Source organism: Pongo pygmaeus, chromosome 22, assembly GCF_028885625.2.
Source record: "Pongo pygmaeus isolate AG05252 chromosome 22, NHGRI_mPonPyg2-v2.0_pri, whole genome shotgun sequence".
In the NCBI taxonomy this organism is placed as follows: domain Eukaryota; kingdom Metazoa; phylum Chordata; class Mammalia; order Primates; family Hominidae; genus Pongo; species Pongo pygmaeus.
The window spans coordinates 27,065,498-27,081,497 of record NC_072395.2 but is presented as its reverse complement, the minus strand read 5'-3'; the positions used below and the strand labels follow the sequence as shown (position 1 = coordinate 27,081,497).

General features: G+C 35.6%; 1 protein-coding gene across 2 annotated transcripts in view; it reads left to right on the top strand.

The window, feature by feature from the left end:
* The first annotated feature begins 878 nt into the window (after positions 1-878).
* SAMSN1 (SAM domain, SH3 domain and nuclear localization signals 1) overlaps positions 879-16,000 on the top strand; it is a 171,867-nt gene continuing 156,745 nt past the window's right edge. Inside the window, exons 1-4 of one of the 2 annotated variants that reach the window (XM_054468712.1) lie at positions 879-946; positions 1,065-1,286; positions 1,404-1,548; positions 15,558-15,689. In XM_054468712.1, coding sequence (XP_054324687.1) covers positions 1,429-1,548; positions 15,558-15,689 — 252 coding nt within the window. In that variant the 5' untranslated portion in view covers positions 879-946; positions 1,065-1,286; positions 1,404-1,428. Of the gene's footprint in view, positions 947-1,064; positions 1,287-1,403; positions 1,549-15,557; positions 15,690-16,000 lie in introns of those variants that run through there. The other variant, XM_054468714.1, reaches the window with a different exon arrangement.

Genomic DNA, 16,000 nt, shown 5'->3' with positions numbered 1-16,000 from the left:
TGTGCATCAAAGGACACTATTAGCAGAGTAAAAAAGTAACTCATTGAATGGGAGAAATTATTTGCAAATCACATATCTGAGAAGAGATATCCAGAATATGTAAGGAACACCTACAATTCAACAATAACAAAACCAAAAACCAAACGAACCAAATTTTAAAAATGAGCAAAGCGCTGGTATAAACATTAATCCGAAGAAAGTACATCAATGGCTAATAAACAAATAAAAAGATGCTCATCATCACTAATCACTAGGCAAATGCAAATCAAAACCATGAGATACCATTTCACACTCATTAGGGTAGCCACTATTTAAAAACAAAAAACACACAAACAAACAAAAAACAGAAAATAACAAGGGCTGGCAAGGATGCAAAGAAATTGGAACCTGTGTGTACTGTAGGTGAGAATGTAAATGACGCAGTCAGTGAGAAAAACAATATGGTGTTTCCTCTTTAACATGGAATTAACAAAAAATCAAACAATCCCCTTCTGGGTATATACCCAAAGAACTGAAAGCAGGGACTCAAACAGATACATGTACATCTATGTTCATAGCAGTCTTATTCACAATAGTCAAAAGGTAGAACTAATTCAAGTGTTTATCAACAAACAAGTGGATAAGCAAAATGTGATATATACACAAAAAGGAATATTATTCAGTCTTAAAAATGAAGGAAATTGTGGCACATGCTATTGCACGGATGCACCTTGAAGACATTATGCTAAGTGAGGTAAGTCAGCCACCAGATGGCAAATATTGATTCCACTGACAGAAAGCATGTAAGGTAGTCAAATTTAGAGAGACAGAAAGTAAAAAGGCTGTTTCCAGAGGCTGAGGAGCAGGGGAAATGGGGAGTTAGTGTTAATGGGTATGGGGTTTGAGTCAGGAAAGATGAAACAGTTCTGGAGATTCATGGTGGTGATAGTTGCACAACAATGTAGAGGTACTTAATGTTACTGAACTGTTTACTTAAAAATGGTTAAAGTGGTACATTTTAGATTTATGCACTTTGCATATCCTGCCATTTAAAAATGTGTTTATCTCTATATCTTGTCATGTAGGGAATCAAACGTTCTGTTAATTGTTGAAAGAGAAAATAGGAATGGGAGATAGGAAGAAATATGAGATGGACCCTTGACCTACCACCTTTAAGAGGAAGATGTTACTTTTAACCTGAAGAATAATATTTTCTCCAGGTTTGCCTGTAGTTGTTTTCAATGCATTTTCACTGCAGGTTTTAGGACTATCATTGCCACCTTTGAAATCTGTTTACACAGATCGCCGTAAGTCTCATTCTCTCATGTTATGCGTCAGGGTTCTTCATTAATTTAGGAAATTGTTTGTTCAATAAAGGACTATATTATTTGATAATGGTCTCTGAATCCCCTGGATTATGGCAGGGATTTTACTTTGTAATAATCTCCCATGAGAACTGGCCAAACAGCTGTGAAGGCAAGAGAGAGCTACAAGAGGCAATCGTATTTTTCAAAGCAGGGCAACAAGAGAGTGAAGCTGGTCAAAATGAATCTTTTCTGCATTTCACTGGTAAGTTCCTTTATTTGCAGCATTTATGTTCTCATTTTAATTTTACTGTGTCAAAAGGAATGAAATTAGGATATATTCTAAACTTCTTATGTGATGATATTAATACACTTAGCATCTCAGAAAGTTCACATCACAAAGAACAGTGAGAAAGGATGCTTTCATTAAAGCACTTAAGCCAACTCTACTCAAAGACAAGTATTAAAAAGAGTTCTGCAACAATTACTAGTTATTTATCATTTTGATGTTGAATTTTTAAGTATAATGTTCTGGGAACAGTATTTTTGAGAAATAATTTTCTTCTATTTGTTATGAGACAAAATTTTGCAAAATATGCAGGCTTTGTGTTGCTTGCTTTGCTTTGAGACATCCCAGGAATCAAAATTTCTTCTTTGTTCCTTGAGTAATGAATTCCTTTCAATGCTGGCTTGGTAAAACTTCCACGGAGGTAGTTTTCTGAGTTGCACCACACTGTAAATGCAAGGTACAATAGATTAATCCAGTCCTGGAGATGTGCTTACTCAAGGGTATAAGCACCTCTCAAATTCGTTTTCACATTATTACTTTTTTTTCCTTAGCCTGAAGTGGATCAGTGAAAGTTATCAGATCGTCATGGATCTGAAAATACTTTATAACTCTAACCTGCAATTGTGACCATCTGCCGATGCTTAAAAATGGATTTCAAAAATAATTTTATTCATTTCTATCTGTGTTTACAGCAGGGCATTATGTCTATTCATTGGTTTTTCAAGATGTTGATGGGAGACCCCTCTCATTTGGGAAAATAAAATGGCCTAGTTTTGATCTTTGTTTTCTTTCCAAATTGCAATAAGATTAACATAAGCAGTAGAGATGGTGCTAACATACGTTGTAATACCTAAACAGGAGGCATTTTAAGCCAAGATAAGGGATTTAACCTTAGAGCATCTTGAAAAATAAAATGCAATTGTGAGTTGTGGGAGGCTGAATCATCGAGTTCTTGTTGCCTATATAGTCCAATTTACAAAATAACTGCCAGCTCTCAACTTTGCTTTGTGCCGTATAAATCTGACGGCAGAAATTCCATTTCAGGTGATTTAAGTGGTATTGTGCATACTTTTCTAGTTGATCTAAAAGAGCTATATGTGGTTTATATGAATATACTTCCCATGGAAATAGGCAGTGTGGCACCAAAGACGATTGCTTTCTGAAATCATTTTGAATGGTAATATAATCAGTATGCTAATGTTTCTATAACGTAGCATGGTTCAGCATGGCGTGACATACGTTTGTAATGCTGCTGCTAAAGACATATAACCATATAATGAGCTTGATTGTCTTCCTCTGTGATATAGGGAAGGGAGCACATACTTAAGAAGGATTGCCTCAAAGTCCTGACTCATGGACTCAATATGACTGTAACTCTTTCCTGTCTTTTAAAGTTGTCCTTAAGAAGTTGCTTGCTCAGAAACATATTTCATTAGACGGAACCATCAAGAACCCTAGTCTTTTGTTGAACCATTGCAAAGTTTATGTTATCAAATTCAATTGCTTTAATAAGAAAATGTGTATGAAGTACTTAAAAAATAAACATCATCTTAGGTGTTTTTTATTCCTTCTTGCGGAATAAATACATAAAATAATTTAGTGTAGGTTCTCAACCAGAGTGTTGTGACACCCTACTGTGCTGTCATAACCTTTGAAAAAGGGGTGGGGGTACAGCTCTTGCCAGGAATTTATGCAAAATCCAAAACATATTTTATCCATGGCTGTAGGAATGTGAACATATGGGACACTGCATTTAAGAAAAGAGAATAAAAACCACTGGTTTAATGGAAAGATTCTTGAATTTTAAAAAAATGAAGGTATATGTAAAAACACTGACCTTTAAATCTCTGGGAAGCAGGTGATTTTAAATATTATGTGTCACATAAAGATCACCACTAACGAAAGAATGAAAGAGTTAAACATCTTTTATTTAAGTGTAGGGGAAAATTGTAAATCTTTTAGTAAATGGGGTTTTTAAGAGAAATATAAAAGCAGAAACTTAATGAACTACCCATTCTGAACCAAGGATACTATAAATAATCCATTAAAGGTGATTGCTATTATTTCGGACCTATAAACTTGAAATGGGGTCTATCTTTCAAAAGGGAAGCAGAAATATCCTTTTATACATGCCACTCTGACTCCACAATTTTTCTTAGAGTTTTACGTCATGATGAGGCTTTTAGAAAACTTGCTCATTTGAGGCACAGTGATTTTTCTTGTTGAGCTCATCATATAGTTATTGCATTTAACATGTCTTTGTAACCCATGAGGTTACAAATCAATTATTCCTGCACAATTTATTCAATAATTTGAAATGCTGCCTCTGTCTTTATTTGGATTCTTTATTCTATCCCATTGGTTCATTTCTATCCCTTTCCTTTTACTTGTTCTTTCAAGTACTTATTAAAATATTAATAATTCTACTGCCAAGTGAGTCTTACTCAGAATATCCCGCTCTCCATTTGTCCTTCTTGAAAGTTTGGACTTCGTCTTTTTTCTATATAAACTTAGGTTCATATTGTCAAATTATATGAATACCTTTGATGGGATTTTGATTGAAATGAACTTGAATTTTACACCATTTTTAGGGGAAATTGACTTCATTATGGTGCTAGGTCTTTTCATCCACAAACATAGATAACTCTTTATTCAATTCTTTCATAGCCTTCAATAATATTTTATAATTTTCCCTATGATATCTTGCTTACCTTTTGATAAATTTATTGTTAGGCATCTAAGAATTTTGGATGCCATTGTGAATTTTTCTCCAAGTTTGTTGATGCTGATTTAGAGAAACTTTATTAGTATATTGATATCTAAATACATAATTTTGCTGATCTTGAAGAATTCTGAGAGATACTCTGTGGTTTTCTCAGATTTTCTGTGCAAATAATCTATAAAGTATTCCTTTCCTTAGCATTTATGTTATTCTCAACTTCTTTAGCTTCCATAATATTGACAAGTAGGAATGCTATGATATCAGCCATCCTACTCTTATTTCTAATGCTCATATAATTATTTATAATTCAGTCTTCATGAGGAAATTTTTTTAAATAACTCTAATCAGGTTAAGGAAGTCCTGCCTTTTCCCAGTTTGCTAAGATTTTGATGTGGGTAAACTTTAAAAATTTTCAAATGCCTTAAATATTTATTGAGATTAACTTCCTTTTAAATATTTTAATCTGCATTAAAATATTGAAGCATTCTTACATTTCTATATTAAACACTAATTGGTCTTAATGTAGTTTTATATGTACTATTTGATTTTGTTGATATTTTATTTAGGATTTAAAAAACTCTGTTAATACCTAAAATTGATCTGTTGTTTTCTTGCATTGATAGGAAAATTCCATCATTTTCTTTTTCTAGAATTTCTATTAGTAGTATTTTGTCATCTTTTAATATATCTTCTAACCTTTTACCTGTGCGTATCATGTTTTCTATTTATCCTTCTATGCTGCACCCTAAGTGAACTCAGCATTTTCTAATTCTCTCTTATGAAAGGTCTAGAGTTCAATTTTTGTTTATTTAATATAAATTTCTGTGATTATATTATTCATTTTCAAGACTTTGTAATTGTTCTTTGTTCCTATTTAATGATTTTTGTTTCATTTCTGCTTTGGTTTCATCATAAATTGTTTCTTTTTAATTGAATATTACTTTTTTATTTAGCTCTTTGGAGATTATATATATTCTTTCTTAAATTATCTCTCCATCTGTTTTATGATTTTAATTTCATCTGGAATGAAATGGTTTAATTTTCTGATTGTCAATTCAGTTGGCTCTTTTTCTCAGCATTTGATCTCTTCATGTGCTTTGGCTAATTTAGAATGACAACTCTTTTTCTTTTTTTCTCTCTCTCTCTTTCTTTCCTGGCTTCTTCACCTTGCTTTATCTACTAGTGAGGCAAAAAATCTCACGTCTTCCTGATGCCCCAATTAAAAACCAGGGCTTACATTGCTGGTCCAGAGATCTTATTCTAAGCAGATATATGGACTATTACTAATCTAGACACTGAACTATTGGTAGCTTGTTTCATATTCTGTTTTGCTGGCTGTGTTGTTAAATTTTGCTTTTCTGGCCCATATCTTCTTGTAAGCAAGAGCCCTAGCAGCTGTTGGCAGAAGCTTATTTCAGTCCCCTTTTATAGCAGTGGTTGCTACCACAGGCCCTGTATTTCCATTATGGAGTTTGCCTTATGTAGAGGACATCTATTGCACGCTACCCCTCAGGGTTTAAGATCTGTCCAATGCTGTCTGTTTCGGGATGGGAGCTTAATATGTCTAAAACTTTAGTTTCACTCACTACTTTGTATTTCTGTTAGGTTTCCCTACATGTTTACGTGTTTTAGAGCACTCATGACTTACTTAGTTCTTAATAATTTTCCCAGTAGTTTGTAATGTGTTTGGAACAGGGGTTACTTAAAAGAGGAAACAGCAAATCATATTGGCCAAATGTTCTACAGGTAGACAAGGCATCCAATCTTCACTTTACTTATATGTTAATATACCTAGAACTTTTCATATACTAAGTGTATACTGTCTACCTCTCTCCTTTAAGACTACTTCTAGATGATGTCATAACTAGACTAATTATATCTTTTTTAAAAAGTCAATTTGATTAATAAATTTGCTTCCCAAATACAAACAAGTTATAATACATTACACAGTGATTTTAAATCCAAACTCATGCATTTTAAATTAATTTTTTCATACAAGGATAAAAATGAATAAATAATATTTTTATTATCAATGTTCTAAACATTAATATTAATTCCTTGACTGTACTTGTAAAATATTTTTGCTATTTCAAAGCATGCCTTGAATTTACTTTATCCTTATAGCTTCTTTCTGTGTGTGTGTGTGTGTGTGTGTGTGTGTGTGCGTGTTGCAATGTGTATCATTTGCCCTTGATGCTTTTTCATTCTTTCAAATTTTTAAAATTTTTGTACGTACATAGTAGGTATATGTATTTATGGAGTACATGAGATGATTTGATACAGACATGCAACGTGAAATAAGCACATCATGGAGAATGGGGTATCCATCCCCACAAGCATTTATCCTTTGAGTTAAAAACATTCCAGTTACACTCTTTAAATTATTTTAAAATGTACGATTAAGTTATTATTGACAATAGTCACCCTATTGTGCTATCAAATAGTAGCTCATATTCATTCTTTCTATTGCTTTGTATCCGTTAACCATCCCCAGCTTCCTCCCAGAACCCCATTACTCTTCCTAGCCTCTGGTAACCATCCTAATCTCAATGTAAACAAGTTCAATTGTTTTGATTTTTAGATTCCACAGATAAGTGAGAACATGCGATGTTTGTCTTTCAGGACTGAATTATTTCACTTAATGTAATCATCTCCAGTTCTATTTATGTTGTTGCAAATGACTGGATTTCATTCTTTTTTGATGGCTGAACCATACTCCATTGTATATATGTACCATATTTTGTTCATCCATTCATCTGTTGATAGACACTTAGGTTGTGTCCGAATCTTAGCTACTGTAACAGTACTGCAACAAATTGGGAAGTATATACCCAGCAGTGAGATTGCTGGAGCATACGTTAGCTCAATTTTTTGTTTTTTGGGGAACCTCCAAACTGTTTTCTATAGTGGTTGTACTAATTTATATTCCTGCCAACAGTGAAATAGGGTTCCTTTTTCTCCACATCTTCACTAGCCTTTACTAGTGCTTGTCTTTTTGATATAAGGCATTTTTAACTAGGGTGAGATAACATCTCATTGTAGTTTCGATTTGCATTTCTCTGATGATCAATGACGTTGAGCACTTTTTCACATGCCTGTTTGCCATTCGTATGTCCTCTTTTGGAAATGTCTATTCAAATTCTTTTGCCCATTTTTTGATCAGATTATTAGACTTTTTCCTATAGAGTTGTTTGAGTTCCTTGTATATGCTGGTTATTAATCCCACGTCAGATGGATATTGTGCAAATGTTTTCTCCCATTCTGTGGGTTGCTTCTTCACTTTGTTGATTATATCTTTTGCTGTGCAGAAGCTTTTCAACACATGAGACCATTTGTTCAGTTTTGCTTTGGTTACCTGTAATTGTGGGGAATTGCTCAAGAAATCCTTTCCCAGACCAATGTCTTGAAGATTTTCCCTAATGTTTTCTTCTAGTTTCATAGTTTGAGGTCTTAGATTTAAGTCTTGAATCCATTTTGATTTTATTTACATATATGGTGATAGATGGGGGCCTAATTTCATTCTTCTGCATTTGAATATTTAGTTTTTCCAGCACTCTTTATTGAAGAGACTGTCTTTTCCCCAGTGTGTGTTCTTGACATCTTTATCAAAAATGAGTTCACTGTAAGTGTGCTGGTTTGTTTCTGAGTTCTTCATATTATTTACATTGGTCTGTGTGTCTGTATTTATGCCAATAACATTCTGTTTAGGTTACTATAATTTGAAGTCAGGTAATGTGATTTCTCCAGTTTTGTTCTTTTTGCTTAGGATAGCTTTGGCTATTCTGTGTCTTTTGTGGTCCCATATACATTTTAGGATTTTTTTTTTTCTATTTCTGTGAAGAATGTCACTGGTATTTTGACTGAAGTTGCATTGAATCTGTAGTTTGCTTTGAGTAGTATGGACATTTTAACAAAATTGTCTTTCAATCCATGAACCTATATTATTTTTCAATAAATCTATGAACATAAACCATTTTTCATTAAATATTTTCAAATTTTTTATGTCCTTCTCAATTTCTTTCATCAATATCTTATAGCTTTTATTATAGAGATCTTTCACTTTGGGATTTAATTTTATGTGTGGCTAGTGTAAATAGGATTACTTTTTAATTTGTTTTTTATATTGTTGCCTGTTCTCATAGAAATGCTACTGGTATTTTATGTTGAAATTGTATCCTGCAATGTTACTAAATTTGATTATTAGTTCTAATAGTTTTCCTGTGGAATTTTTAGGGTTTTCCAAATCATATCATATCATCTGCAAACAGGTATAATTTGACTTCTTCATTTCCAATTTGGATGCCATGTATATCTTTCCTTGTTTAAATTCTCTAGCTAGGACTTCCAGTACTATGTTGACTAACACTGGTGAGCCACGTTGTATTCCAGATCTTAGAGGAAAGGCTTTCATCTTTTCCCCAGTCAGTATGATACTAGCTGTGGGTCTATTTTATAAGGCTTTTATTATGTTGAGGTATATTCCTTCTAGACTCAGTTTTTTTAGGTATTTTTTTTTATCATGAAGCAATGTCAAATTGTTTTAAATGATTTTTAGTATAAATTTATATAATAATACTGTTTTTAAACTTCATTCTGTGGATACGATGTATCATATTGATTGATTTGAATATGTTGAACTATCCTTGCAACTCTGGGATAAATCTCACTTTGATGATGAATGATCTTTCTAATATATTGTTGTTGAATTTAGTTTGGTAGTATTTTGTTGAGGAGTTTTGCATCAATATTCATCAGAGATGTTGGCCTGTAGTTTTCTTTTTTTTGATGTGTCTTTGTCTGGTTTTGGTATCAGAGTAATATTGGCCTCATAGAATGAGTTTGGAAGTATTCCTCTCTCCTCCACTTTTTGGAACAGTTTGAGTAAGATTGGTATTAATTCTTCTTTAAAGGTTTGGTAGAATTCAGAAGTGAAGCTCTCGGGTTCTGGGCTTTTCTTTAGTGGGAGACTTCTTTTTTTATGGCCTTGATCTTGTAACTTGTTATTGGTCTTTTCAGGTTTTGGATTTCCTCTTGGTTCAACCTTGGTAGGTTGTATGCATCTAGGAATTCATCTATTTCTTCTAGATTTTTAAAATGTATTGGTATATAGTTGCTCATAGTAGCCACTAATGATGCTTTGAGTTTCTGCAGTATCATTTGTAGTGTCTACTTTTTCTTTTCTGATTTTATTTATTTGGGCTTTATCTCTTTTTTTTCAGTCTGTCTAAAAGTTTGTCAATTTTGTTTAACTTTTCAAAAAATCCACCTTTGTGTCATTAAACTTTTGTATTTTTTTAAACTACAATTTCATTTATTTTGGCTCTGACCTTTATTACTTCGTTTCTTCTACTAATTTGGGGTTTGGTTTGCTTTTACTTTTCTAGTTCCTTAGGATGCATTGTTAGGTTGTTCATTTGCAGTTATTCATATTTTTTGATGTAGTCATTTATAGCTATAAACTTCCCTCTTAGTACTGCTTTTGGTGTATCCCATAGGTTTTGGTATGTTGTGTTTCAATTATCATTTCTTTCAAGAAATTTTCCAATTTCCTTCTTAATCTCTTCATTGACCACTGGTCACTCAGGAGCATATGGTTTAATTTCCATGTTGTATAGTTTCCAAAATTCATATTCTTATTAGTTTCTGGTTTTATTCCATTGTGGTAAGAGAAGATGCTTGATATTATTTCAATTTATTTATGTATTTATTTATTTATTTTTTATTATTATTGTTATTATACTTTAAGTTTTAGGGTACATGTGCACAATGTGCAGGTTAGTTACATATGTATACATGTGCCATGCTGGTGTGCTGCACCCATTGACTCGTCATTTAGCATTAGGTATATCTCCTAAAGCTATCCCTCCCCCCTCCCCCCCACCCTACAACAGTCTCCAGAGTGTGATGTTCCCCTTCCTGTGTCCATGTGTTCTCATTGTTCAATTCCCACCTATGAGTGAGAATATGCAGTGTTTGGTTTTTTGTTCTTGCGATAGTTTACTGAGAATGATGATTTCCAATGTCATCCATGTCCCTACAAAGGACATGAACTCATCATTTTTTATGGCTGCATAGTATTCCATGGTGTATATGTGCCACATTTTCTTAAAGCAGTCTACCATTTTGGACATTTGGGTTGGTTCCAAGTCTTTGCTATTGTGAATAGTGCCGCAATAAACATACATGTGCATGTGTCTTTATAGCAGCGTGATTTATAGTCCTTTGGGTATATACTCAGTAATGGGATGGCTGGGTCAAATGATATTTCTAGTTCTAGATCCCTGAGGAATCGCCACACTTACTTCCACAAGGGTTGAACTAGTTTACAGTCCCACCAACAGTGTAAAAGTGTTCTTATTTCTCCACATCTATTTCAATTCATTTAATGTTTTAAGACTTTTTTGTTTTACATATGTTGTATTCTTGACAATAATCCATTTTCTAGGGAAAAGAATGTGTATTCTGCAGCTTTTGGCTGAAATGTTCTGTAAATATCTATTAGATCAATTTACTCCATAGTGAAGATTCAGTCTGATGTTTCTTTGTTGATTTTCTGTCTGGAAGATCTTTCCTAAGCTGAAAATGGGATGTTAAAGTCTCTAGCTATTATTTTTTTCAGTCCTATCCCTCTTTATCTCTAAAAATATTTCCTTTATATGCCTGAGTACTCCAGTGTTGGGTGCATATATATTTAAAATGTTTATATCATCTTGCTGAATTGATCCCTTATCATTAAATAGTGACCTTCTTTGTCTCTTATAGATTTTGTGTTGAAATCTATTTTATCTGATATAAGTTTAGTGACTTCTATTCTTTTTTGGTTTTCATTGGCATAGAATATCTTTTTCCATCCCTTTATTTTCTTTCTTTCTGTGTGCGTGTGTGTGTGTGTGTGTGTGTGTGTGTGTGTGTGTTTTGAGGCAGTGTCTCACTCTGTCACCCAGGCTAGAGTGCAGTGGTGTGATCTTGGCTCACTGCAACGTCCGCCTCCTGGGTTCAAGAGATTCTCCGACCTCAGCCTCCTGAGTAGCTGGGATTACAGGTGTGTGCCATCACACCTGGCTAATTTTTGTATTTTTAGTAGGCATGGGGCTTCACCAGGTTTTTCAGACTGGTCTCAAACTCCTGACCTCAGGTGATCCATCCACCTTGGCCTTTCAAACTGCTGGGATCACAGGTGTGACCCACTGCACCCAGCTAGTCTATATGTGCTTTCATAGTTGAAGTGTGTTTCTTGCAGGCAACAGATTAATGGGTTATGTTTTTTCATTCACACAGCCAGTCTATGTCTTTTGATTAGAGATTTTAGTCCATTTACATTCAATGTTATTATTGATAATTAAGGACTTATTCTTGCCATTTATTACTTGTTTTCTGGTTGTTTTATGGTCTTATCTTCCTTCTTTCTCTCCTTCCTGTCTTTCTCTAGTGAAGGTGAGTTTGACATGGAGACATGGTTTAGTTTCTTGCTTTTTACTTCTTGTGTATTCATTGTATGTTTTTTGGTTTGAGTTTACCATGAGGTTTGTAAATATTATGACTCATTATTTTAAACAGCTGACAACTTAACACTATTTGCACAAACAAACAAGCAAAAAGAAAACTCATTAAAACTCTATACATTAACCGTGTCTCCCTGCTTTTAAACTTTTCATTGCTTCTATTTATGTCTTATTGTACTGACAGTGTCTTGAAAAGCTGTTGTAGTTATTATCTTTCATTGGTTCATTCTTTAATCTTCCTACTTAAGATAAGAGTATTTTACACACCACAGTTACAGTGTTACGATATTCTGTGTATTTCTGTGTACTTACTATTACCAGTGAGTTTTGTACCTTTAGGTGATTATTTATTGCTCATTACTGTCCTTTTCTTTCCGATTGAAGTACTCCCTTTAGCATTTCTTATAGGACTGACCTGGCGTTGTTGAAATCCCTCAGCTTTTGTTTGTCTGGGAAAGTCTTTATTTCTTCATATTTGAAAGATATTTTCACCAGATATATTATTCTGGGGTAAAAATTATTTTCCTTAAGCACTTTAAATATGTCATGCTACTCTCTCCTGGCCTGTAAGGTTTCCACTGAAAAGTCTGTTGCCAGACGTATAGGAGCTCCATTGTATGTTATTTGTTTCTTTTCTCTTGTGGCTTTTAGAATTCTTTCTTTATCCTTGACAGTTGGGACTTTGATTATTAAATACCTTGAGGTAGTCTTCCTAGGGTTAAATCTGCTTGGTGTTCTATAACCTTCTTGTACTTCGCTACTGATATCTTTCTCTAGGTTTGGGAAGTTCTCTGTTATTATCCTTTTGAATAAACTTTCTATCCCTATCTCTTTATCTATGTCCTCTTTAAGGCCAATAACTCTTAGATTTGCCCTTTTGAGGCAATTTTCTAGATCCTGTACGTGTGCTACATTGTTTTTTGTTCTTTTTTCTTTTGTCTCCTCTGACTGTGTATTTTAAAATAGCCTGTCTTTAGGCTCACTAATTCTTTCTTCTGCTTATACATTCTGCTATTAAAGGACTCTGATGCATTCTTCAGTGTGCCAATTGCATTTTTCAGCTCCACGATTTCTGCTTGATTCTTTTTAATCATTTCAATTTATTTGTTAATTTATTGGATAGAATTCTGAATTCCTTATCTGTGTTATTTTGAATTTCTTTGAGTTTCCTCAACACATCTATTTCAAATTATCTGAAAGGTCACATATCTCTTTCTCCAAGATTGGTCCCTGGTGCCTTATTTAGTTTACTTGGTGATGTCCTGTTTTTCTGGATGGCATTGATGCCAGTAGATGTTCTTCAGTGTCTGGGCATTAAGGAGTTAAGTATTTATTCTAGTCTTCACTGTCTTGGATTATTTGTAGCTGTCCCTCTTGAGGAGATTTTCCAGATATTTGAAAGGACTTGTGTTTTGTAATCTAAGCTGTGTCTGCTTTAGGGGATATCCCAAGCCCAGTAGCACTGTGGTTCTTATAGACTCGAAGTACCTCATTGATGGTTTTCGACCAGATATGGGAGAATTCTCTGGATTACCAGTCAGAGACTCTTGTTCTCTTTTATTACTTTCTCCCAAACATACAGAGTCTCTCTCTGTTATGAGTTACTGAAAGCTGGAGGTGGAATGACACTGGCACCCCTGTGGCTACCACTACTATGACTGTGCTGGGTCAGACCTGAAGCCAGCACAACACTGGGTCTTGCCCAAGGCCTGCTGTAACCACTCCCTGGCTACTGCCTGTGTTCACTCAAAGCACTCAGGCTCTACAGTCAGCAGGTGGCAAATCCAGTCATGCCTCTGTCCTTGCCTTCAGGGCACTGAAGGCCCCCAGGCCGTGGGTGAGTCCAGAAGTGCAGTCCAGGAGTCAGGGATTAGAGTCTAAAACATTAGAAGTCTACCTGGTGTTATTGTATTACACTGAGCTGGCACTCAAACCACACCATCCTTCCCACTCTTCTCTCCAGTTTTTAAAGACAGAGAAGCCTCACTCTGTAGCCATACCACCCTAGGTACAAGGAGTACTGCTAGACTACCATAGATGCTCTCTTAAGGCCCAAGTTCTCTTAAGTCAGCTTTTTGTGAATGCTACCTAGCCTGGGACTTACCTTGCAGGGCATTTGACTCCCTTCTGGCCCAGGGCATGTCCAGAAATGCCATCCAAGCATACAGTCCTGGAATAAGAGACTACAAGAGCCCAGTCAGGGCTCTACCCCCATGTGGCTGTGCTGGTACCTAAAGTGGAAGATAAATTCCTCTTTGCATTTCCCTCTGCTTTTCTCAAACAGAAGGAGTTTTGCTCTGTAGCCACCACAGCTAGTAATGTGCTGAGTCTCATCTGAAGCCACTAAAGTCTCAGAGGCTTTCCCAAGGCCCTTGATGCAGTACCTGGGTATCACTGCTGGCTATTCAGGGCCCAAGGGCTCTGCAGTTAGCAGGTAATGAATACTGCCAGGACTGAACCCTTTCCTTCAGGGCAGCGGTTTCCTTCTGGCCTAGGGTTGCCTAGAAATGTCATCTGGGAGCTAGGGCCCGGAAGGGGGTACCTCAGGACTCTCACCAGTGCCCTATTATGCTATGGCTAAGCTGGTACCCTCGATGCAAGACAAAGGCCTCCCTACACTTCCTTCTCTCCTCAAGCAGAAGGAAGGGGTCGGTCTCTTTTGGAACCTCAAGATATGCAGCCTAGGGTTAGGGGCATGGTGATGCCTGCACTCCCTTGGCTGCCCCAACCGGTATCTCAGTGTGTCACACGCCCCCTCAGTCTACTGTCTCTGGGCTTAGTTCACACTGGGACACCCATAGGAGTTGCAGTCCTTGTGTTCTAGACTGCCTTTCAAGTTTACTGGAGACACAGAGTGCTGCAGCCCCGGGCGGCAAGGTTTGCAGGCACTCAACTTTGGACCATTGGGATCAGCGATTCCCTTCTGGCCAGGGCTGGTTTAAATGCTCCCTCTATGGCTGGGCATCAGCTGAGTTTGGTATGGGTTTTCTTTCTTCTCTAACAGGACAGCACTAAGTTCAATGTTGCACAATGTCTGTGTTCTCCCTTCCCCAGAGCCCAGAGATGCTCTCCACACCAGGCTGCAGGTGCCACAGTAGGGGAGGAGTGGTGTCGGAGATTCGGGACTGTTTTTTCTATCCCTTCAGTGCCTCTTTTAGTGGTTTGATGTTAAAACCAGGTACTATGAGTGCTCATCTGAATTTTGATTCTTATGAGGGTGTTGTTTTTCTGTGTAGATAGTTGTTAAGTTGGTGTCCTTATTGTGGAGAAACGATCAGTGGAGCTTTCTATTCTGCCATCTTACTTCACCTCCTCTGCCCTTGAAACTGCTACTTTACAGTTGAGAAAGCTAAGTACAGCAGATTGTATCTCTTATAAAGGGAGTTGGTACCAATTAGAGACATACATGTAACTCAAATCTGTGACCAACACAGTTTATTGGTGCCTCAAAAGGCATTTATTTAGTTTTTTGAACTTAATGTCTTCAACATACCTCTTGAGGAATTCCCTCATTGTGTGCCTGCCTCTGCAACACTTAGACTCTTGTTTAAATTCTTGGCTCTGTAATAATGGTGGGAATAATAATTCCTGGCTTTACTGTATTGTTCACTGTTGAAAGTTAGAATACTGTAAACTCTTAATCCCTATGCCCAGGATAATTTAAATAAAGTACTATATAAAGGTGGGTGGATAAATTAGGTACCTTTTCAAAGAAAATTATTATTCTGTTATTCCTTGACTCATAAATCTCTGTATTGCAGGAGGGCTCTATGGATAGCTTATATGAGCCAATCCCAGAGCAACACGCTAACCAAGAAAACACGTCTAGTAGAACTGATTCTCCTATCCCACCCTTTGGAGAGAGTGAACAAACACCAAACAATCTCTTCATGGTGAGTGAAGCACTGACTGGAGTGGATTTTTTTTTCTCTATTATAGACCTAGAATCTCTTGCCTAATGATACGTATTAATACAGCAAAAATTCACTGTTCTCAGAAAGTTATTCCTTTTCCTTTAGTTTCTGATTTTCTCTTTCTTGTTGTCTTTTTTATGATTTTGGCTTATTAATATGAACCACCATTTATTGAATGTGCACTAGATGATTATATAAGTTAACACAATCCTCAAAGCAACCTTATGACTATAAATAACTATATCATTTTCTAGATTTGGAAGTTGTGAGAAAGAAAGGCAAGATAAGAT